Source organism: Populus nigra, chromosome 11, assembly GCF_951802175.1.
Source record: "Populus nigra chromosome 11, ddPopNigr1.1, whole genome shotgun sequence".
Lineage (NCBI taxonomy): Eukaryota > Viridiplantae > Streptophyta > Magnoliopsida > Malpighiales > Salicaceae > Populus > Populus nigra.
In genome coordinates this window covers 1,040,284-1,049,337 of record NC_084862.1, presented here as the reverse complement: position 1 = coordinate 1,049,337, position 9,054 = coordinate 1,040,284, and the positions used below count along the sequence as shown (strand labels likewise).

The 9,054-nt window shown below is 34.1% G+C and overlaps 1 protein-coding gene across 1 annotated transcript; it reads left to right on the top strand.

Moving 5' to 3' along the window:
- The first annotated feature begins 598 nt into the window (after positions 1-598).
- LOC133668603 (G-type lectin S-receptor-like serine/threonine-protein kinase At4g03230) lies at positions 599-5,309 on the top strand. Its single transcript, XM_062088556.1, has 8 exons — positions 599-2,049; positions 2,583-3,098; positions 3,329-3,454; positions 3,561-3,772; positions 3,843-4,053; positions 4,164-4,401; positions 4,513-4,663; positions 4,747-5,309. Exons 1-8 carry the CDS (start codon positions 681-683, stop codon positions 5,047-5,049), a joined length of 3,126 nt encoding a protein of 1,041 aa, XP_061944540.1. The 5' UTR covers positions 599-680; the 3' UTR covers positions 5,050-5,309.
- The last annotated feature ends 3,745 nt before the right edge of the window (positions 5,310-9,054 follow it).

Genomic DNA, 9,054 nt, shown 5'->3' with positions numbered 1-9,054 from the left:
ATATCCCATGCTATCAATTTGGTTAATTGAGTATCTATAATTTTCATTTCAATCAATTGAGTATAAGTTGCCTAAATCGAAAAAAAAAATTTACTCAATAGGAAGGATGAGATGAATGATGATATTTCAAGAATGACAAAAAAGTTGATGATAATGACTAAGGTTGTGAAGAAGAATTCTCAATTGATAGAGATAAATCTTTAATTTCGGAAAATTTTACTCAATTGACTGAAATTGAAAAAACATATGCTCAATTGACAAAATTAATAATGGAGGGACTCTTTTGACAAGTTGGTGAAAATATAGGATGGAAATAGTGGGTTTTCTCAAAATGAAGGATATACTTACAGAACGAGTGGACATGAAAGCATGAATGCATAAAGTTGAAAAATGCGTTGACGGGCCCTTGTTACCACAGAAAATTGCTTGGGAAAGGAGAGACAAGACTTGTAAAAGAAAAGAACAGGCCCGCATAATTATTCTAGTGAAAAGGAACAAACATAAAGTGATAAAATCAGCTAAAAACGCGTTGATTAGTTAGAAGTAGACTTATTTGTGGTAACTGAGCTATCTGCTATATATTGCTTGGACCCCTGAAAGGGGTAGAAACAAAGAGGACTAGTCAGTTAGCTATGTAATAATGCTGCTGGTAATACAAGGTTGGGCAGTGACATTCTCTGATGATGGATGTGAAAGAAAGAACGAGAATTCAAACAGCCCATATCACGATTTCTGCAACCAACATGGTGTCTAGCATCTTCTCATCATTCACACTCTTTCTTTTTCTTAGTTCTTGGATGTGCTCGGCCAGGGATAACATGACATCGTCCACTACTCCACTCAGGGATGAAATGGGAGATACTCTTGTTTCTTCTGGAGAAAGATTTGAACTTGGATTCTTTACTCCACATGGGAGAAATGATGGCAAGAAATACCTAGGCATCTGGTATTACAGATACAGCCCTCAAACTGTTGTGTGGGTTGCTAACCGTGAAAATCCACTTGATAATTCCAGGGGAGTTTTTTCCCTCGGACAAGATGGAAACCTCCAGGTGATGGATGTAAATAATAAATCTCACTGGTCCGCAAGGAGAGAATCATCATCATCTTCATTTTCTTTCAGTGGGAGCTGGTTGAAGCTCATGGAATCCGGGAACTTAGTCTTGATCCAAGAAGCTGCAAATGGTTCAGCGATATTGTGGCAAAGCTTTGATTATCCAACTGACACATTTCTTCCTGGAATGAAGATGGACAAGAACTTTATGTTGACTTCTTGGAAGAGTCCCAGTGACCCAGCAGCAGGAGACTTCAAATTTCAGCTTGATGAAAGAGAAAACCAGTACATCATCATGAAGAACGGATCGATTCCGTACTGGAAAAGTGGAGTTTCAGGAAGTTTTGTAAGATCCGACGAAAGGCTCTGGCTTGTTTCTAACTTGCTCATGAATTCCAGCAGGAAACCAAGCAGACCTCTTGGGAACACAACTACAAATGGAAATCCTTATAATAAAATAAATTCAACAGCTGTGAATTATAACAATGCAAGACTGGTGATGAATTTCGATGGGCAGATACAGTTTTTCCTCTGGAGAAATGCGAATTGGACTTTGAACTGGCGGGAACCAAGTGATCGATGCAGTGTATTTGATGCTTGTGGGACTTTTGGCAGCTGCAATAGTAAAAATAGGATTCCTTGCAAGTGTTTGCCAGGATTTCAGCCCAGGTCTCCCGATAATTGGAAATTAGAAAACTTTTCAGAGGGGTGTGAAAGAATGTCACCTTTGTGCAGCAACGATGTGGCTCCGAAGTTCTTGGAGTTAAAATCGATGAAAGCAGGAAAGCCTGATGCTGAACCTGACTACTCAGATGAAAATGACTGTATGAACAAGTGCCTTAGCAAATGCGACTGCCAGGCATATTCTTATCGTAAGGCTGTAAAGGGGGATAATAATTTTACATGCTGGACTTGGTTTAAGGATCTCAACAACATTCAGGAGCAGTATGATGGGGGTCGTGACCTCAAAGTCCGTGTGCCACCTTCAGCAATAGGTACTTAATCCTATCAATACGGTGACTTGGTATCTGCATAGCTGATTTATCTCTTAGAATTTTGATGCCTGGCTTCTTTTTTTTTTTCTTGAAAAGTAAACACACGTTTGTGACTCTAGTTTATCATCTGATACGGCGCTTGATTGCAATGGTTCTTGTGCAGTAAGTTTAATTGTTTTAACACCAAAAATTTCAACTTACTCCTGCATAATCTTTTGTGAGTTAGCATTTGCAGAATCAGTCTTGCAGATTGAGTTTGCCACAGGAAAACAAAAATGGTTGTGCTGGTGTTGTCTATTGGTCTATTTCATGACAAAGCTAGAGTCTCATCAGGTTCATACTTGTTCTGCCAGACTGGAATCAGATTTGGCTGTGACAAACTCAATACTATCTAGCAGATTGCTAAGCTAGTAGCTAGAAATGGTTATAGTTTATAAAAGTTTTGCTCAGTTTTCAAATACAAAGATTCAGAAGTAAGGAAATACAATTTTAAATTGCATGAACTTTGACATGTAGACATTCCACTCTTTCAGCATCGATGAAAAGAAAATGTGAGATTTGCGGCACTACCATGATCCCCTACCCGCTAAGCACGGGACCAAACTGTGGCGATAAAATGTACTTCAGGTTCCACTGTGATGATTCCATTAGCCAGCTTATGTTTGAGGTACCTGGTGGTGTCTACTATCGTGTAACTGGCATTGATGAAGAGTTGCAAAAATTTTCAATAGACGTTGTCGATGCAGATTGTACAGCTATCGAGTTGATGGGAAACTATATGCAGCAGCACAACCAGTCCTGGCCATTTCATGTAATTGGAAGATGCGACGCTAACCGTAGTAATGTTATATTAGGTTCTTCATTTGAAGATACAGGATTTGCTGAAGTTGAAATCGGGTGGACTGATCCATCTGAACCACTCTGTTACCCACCCGATGAATGCAATGACTGGCCACATTCAACCTGCAGTCCTGCAAGAGATGGGAAGAAAAGGTGCCTTTGCAAAAAATCCTTTTGGTGGGATCCCAAAACGGTCAGTTGCATTCCAGGTATATTGACAATAACATTTTAAGTGATCTATATCTAGATTTCTTTGTAAGCAAGCAATTCAGACAATGCTGCTAGGACAGTAAAATTTGCTACTTCTGACAAGTAATAATGGTTTGTTTGTTAGACTTTCCATAAATTTGTGCAACTATATAGTTGATTAAAGAATATAGTTAACCTGCTGCCTCAATGATAATAGCTTATAGCAGTAATTTCTCTAATTAACATGCAGCATCTACAAAGAAAAGGAGGTCATTATATCTAGTTTTACTTGGAGTTGTTGCAGCTTCTGTAATCATCCTATGTGCTTCCTTCTTTCTGTATCATTTGCGAAGATCAACGAAGGTTACTGGTCGAGGTACTCAATATTCCAACAGTTTAATCTTTATTCTTTTGATAAAATAAGAATATTTTTCAATGAAAACTAAGCAAGTGATTAACTCTTGAAATTGCCTTCAACTCAGAAAACAGAGAAAACAATCAGGGGAATGTAGCATTTCACTTGAATGACACAGAGAGACGACCCAGGGATTTGATATATGCTGACCATTTCACTGTAGATGATAAGAAAGGCATAGATGTACCATTTTTTGACATGGAATGCATACTAGCTGCTACAGATAACTTCTCGAGTGCAAACAAGCTAGGACAGGGGGGTTTTGGGCCTGTTTACAAGGTAAATGACCATGCTGTTTCCTACAGTACTGGAGTTTATTCTGACATGCTGTGTATTGATTTTTGTTCAGGGAAAGTTACCGGGAGGCCAAGAAATAGCTATAAAAAGACTTTCTTATGGTTCAGGGCAAGGCTTGGAGGAATTCAAGAATGAAATTACATTGATCGTCAAACTTCAACATCGTAATCTTGTTAGACTTTTGGGATACTGTGCAGAAGGATGTGAGAAAATGTTACTCTATGAATACATGCCAAACAAGAGCTTGGATGTCTTCATATTTGGTTAGCCTCTCTAAACTTAACTACTAAACATTTTTCTGTGCTGATGGGAAACAAATAATTTAAGATGATTGCTAACTTTATGCTCTCAATGGAAATTGAAACCATACAAGATCGGACGCTGTGCGTGTTATTAAATTGGGAACTGCGCTTTAACATTATCATGGGAATCGCTCGAGGACTGCTTTATCTTCACCGCGATTCAAGGCTGAAGATCATTCACAGAGACTTGAAAACAAGCAATGTCCTCTTAGATGAGGAGATGAACCCCAAAATTTCTGATTTCGGCTTGGCAAGGATCTTAAGAGGCAAACAAACAGAGGCAACTACACAGAGAGTAGTTGGGACTTAGTAAGTTCTATTATGCAGATTGCTTTTCTAACCATGGGATACACCAAATATTGATTATATTGATTACATTTCTGTCTCAGCTAACTTGATACAAACTCACCTGTCATGCAGCGGCTACATGGCACCGGAGTATGCAATGGATGGGGATTTCTCAACGAAGTCTGATGTCTTTAGCTTCGGTGTGGTTGTACTTGAAATTCTCAGTGGAAAAAGAAATGCGGCATTTTACAAGTCTGATCAAAATTTTAGCCTCTCAGCTTATGTAAGCAATGGAAATTTACAAAGCCACAGCCTCCTTTTCTTTCTCTACCATTTAAAAATTTTGATTTTTAAACTCTGTCACAGGCCTGGAGGTTGTGGAAAGAGGAAAAGGTACTGGATTTGATGGACCGAGCATTATGCGATACTTGTGACGCAAATGAATTTGTGAGGTGTGTGAATGTTGGCCTCTTATGTGTGCAAGAACATCAATGGGATCGTCCCACCATGTCAAACGTACTTTTCATGCTTGGAAGTGACACTGCATCTCTACCAACTCCTAAGAAACCAGCATTTGCAGCAAGCAGATCCCTCTTCAACACTGCTTCTTCTTCTAGCAATGCAGATTCATACGTCGATTTAACAAATACGTTAGAGCAAGGAAGATAATTGGGGGAAGGGGTTAGAAAATGTTGTTCTACCTCTATGTCAATCTAGCAGGGTTTGCCGCACTTTCCAATATAAATCTGCTGTTTTTGTCTATCTTGTCCCATTAACTCAGAGCCCTTCACTGTCTTAAAAGTTTGTCATTCATTCTGATCAAATAATTTGTATTGAGATTACATAAAAGCCAGAATAATGTTTTGTATGTGTACCTGACAGTAACAGGCATGAAAGAGTGCCAATGGAAGCAACTATATTGTGCAGGACATGCCGTGGAACCAACATTCTGATGCACATACAAGACTTAAGGCATAGCCATACATGTCAGGCTAGTTCTGCCCTCATTGACATACACATTATGAAAGTGTTTTAACAAGCCCTAATCAAATACAATACAGTGGAAAATAACAAAAAAAAATCAATAAAAAAATATATATTTTTAAAAAAGTTTTTATAATTTTTTGAACAGGCACATTGCTAAAGGATGAGGAAATTAATCCCCCATTTGTTTTTGTGATGGCAAAGTGTTTTTTTTTTGTTTTTTTTTTTGCTTTAATTTTTTTATAATGTTTTTAGATTTTTTTGATATGTTGATGTCAAAAATAATATTTTTTAAAATATATTATTTTAATATTTTATATAAAAATATATTTTGTCTAAAAAAATTAAAGATGACATCTTTTTGAAATATTAAGACAACAACATATTGGATCGATCCGAGTCAATCTGGGTTAACTTGTCAAATCCACAACAATAGTCATGAGACCATGATAACCTTATAGAAAGCAAACCGAAATAAATTATGAAGCATATTTTCCCATCAATCTAATATTGAAAGATGAGATTGAAAAAAACAAATTAATTAAAAAAGATATATATAAAAAAAAAACTTGAGTCAACCCAAGTTAAATTGCTAAAATCACAACTTGAGTAATGAGACCAGAATAACTCCACTGAAAGCTAATCAAAATAAATTATGAAACTCAATTTCCAATCAACTCAATGTTGTAAGATGAAATTGAAAAAAAAATCAATTAAAAAATTATGTAAATAAATGACTCAATTCAACTCAAGTTAACACACAAACTCATGACCCGGGTTAACACGCCAAACGAAAAAGCAAATAAACCTAAGTCAACCTAAGTTATCATTCCAAACTCACAACCCGAGTTATAAGGCTTGTATAACTATATAAAAAGTAAATAAAAATAAATTTTGAATCATAATTCCTAATCAATATAATATTAAAGGATGAAATTGAAAAAAAAATAATTTTTAAAAACTAAAAAAATTACCTGATTCAACCCGGATTAGCTCGTTAAACCCATGACTTAAGTCATGAGATCGAGATAACCTCATAAAAACCAAACCAAAACAAATCATGAAATCTATTTTTTAATGAATAAAATGTTGAAGGATGAAATTAAAAAAAAATCTAAATAAAAGAAGAAAAAAACTAAGTCAACCAGATTAATTTACCAAACGTATATCCCATATCATGAGATTAAGATAACCCTATAGAAAGTAAATAAAACAAATAATAAATCTTAATTTGCAACAAAATAATTGTTGAAGGATCAAATTGAAATTGAAAAAATTAAAAAAAAAAGTTAACAAAAAAAAACAATCAACTAGGTTAACTCATGAAACCTACGCCCTATATCATGAGATTGAGATACATCATAAAAAGTAAATCAAAACAAATTAAAAGCTTTAATTTTCAACGAATCAAATATTAAATGATAAAATTTAAATTAAAAAAATATAAAGAAACAAAACATTATTAAAATAAATAGTGTTTTGTGAAGTAATGCATAATCAAAGAACCACCTCCTCTTCTAGTATTTTGTTAATTTATATGTATATTAAATCTTGTTAAAAGAGGTAACAATGAGTGAACTACGCAACATAAAAATCAAAGCATATTGACAATGATCTTTAGGTCATTGCTGGATTATTCTTCGTGCTATGTTGTGTGTCGGATCAATTTTTTCTAGACATAAAAATAATATCTTGGGGTTGTTAATGTTGTTTATAGCATAATGATGTGACATTGTCAACTTGACAAGTTCAAATATAACTCGAATAACTTATAAAAAATATAGTTTGACTAAAAAAATTAAGAAGATATTTTATAAAAAATATTAAAATAACAACATATTAGATCAACTTGGGTTAACCTGCCAAATCCATTATCAAGGTCATGAGACCCTAATAACCCTATAAAAAGCAAATCAAAAAAATTATTAAACTAGATTCTCAATCAACTCAATGTTGAATGATGAAATTGAAAAAAAAACCAACTAAAAAAATGAGTCAGGTCAACCTGGGTAAACTTGACAAACTTGGATCATGAGACTAGGTTAACCCCATAGAAAATAAATTATAAATCTCAATTCTAAATCAACTTAATATTGAAGGATGATTTTTTTTTTTAAAAAAAAAAGAAAAATATCATTCTAGATAACTGACCAAACCTGTGACTCGAGTCACGAGACCAAGATAATCTTATAGAAATTAAACCAAAATAAATCATGAAATATAAATTCCAATCAATCCCATATTGAAGAATTAAATTGAAAAAGTTTCAACTAAAAAAAAACTAGGTTAATTGGCTTACTACAAACCAGGTCATAAAACCATGATAACTCAATAAAAAGTAAATAAAAAAATATAAAGTTCATTTCTCAATCAGCCTAATGTTGAAGGATTAAATGGATTTAAAAAAACAAAAAAAATAACTCAAGTCATCCCGGGTTAACCTGTAAAACACGGGTCAAAAGATCAAAATAGCTCTATAGAAACAAAATAAAAAACAATTATAAAGTTCAATTTTCAATAAACTCAATGTTTAAGGATTAAATTAAAAAACATCAATTAAAAAAAAACTCGAGTTAACTTGACTAACTCGTAAAACTCATGACCCAAATTATGAGACTATAATGTTTTTGTGTTAGTCAAGCTTGTTGGTACAAGAATGATATCTAGATTTTCTTTTATGAATTGTGACAGTGCCCAGTAACTATCCCATAATCATTACTATAATTTTAAAAATTTTAAAATTAATGTATAAGGATATAATTTTAAAAAACAAATGTTTTTCTATTTTTTAAAATAAAAAAATATTTTAAAAAATACATTCTCAAACAAACTCTAAATAAGTTCTCATGTAATGTTAAGGACAAATGAAGGGATAATTAAGCAAATCATTGACATCCAAGGACATAATTAACTTTGTGAAAACGAGATTCAATTAAACATTTTGTAAGAATATAAAGACTAACAGAGTCGGAAGCATGAGAAAAAATAGTCATATAAGAAAAAACGCAACAAAAACGCGATGATATCTCCTAAGTTGTTGAAAAGCTTATTTCTTTACATATACCAAACTAATATAAAAGCAATATTAAAACTCCTCTTTGAAACCATATAAATGATAGTTGTAAAATTCAGATTAATATAAAGGGTTGACTTGAGACCTGACTAACTTGGAGTCTAATTAATCTGAGTTAAAAAAAAATAGTAAATTTGTTGATGTTTTTGGAAAAAAATCCATCAAAATAATTTTATTTTCATCCTTTTTAAAAGAAAATTGGAGGATGACCCGGATCAATCTTATTGACTTGTAACTTGGATTTTGCCCAAGATAAACTCGGGTCAAGCTTACTGGTATTAGGGAAAAAAACCAACAAGAACAAAAGAAGAAATGCCTGAGGCAAACTACAAGGTTACATAATAAAGAGAATATCCAATAGGCTGAGCCCAGCCCCTGTGATAGAATACCACATTGTCTCACAAAGAAGGTGTCCATCTTGCAATTATTCATGCCTCTCAGTACAGTCTGAGGCCTTAGGGAATCCAAACTCGAAAATATAAAATAAGGGTTTAGTAGTTCAAAATGTTTACCCCTGTTACATGTGTCTTGCCGAGTTAGGCCATTAATTGGGATGCGAAGTGGTCAGAGTGGAAGAAGTAGCTGGTGGCCTTAGCAGTGGCAGGTGTCTCCATGGG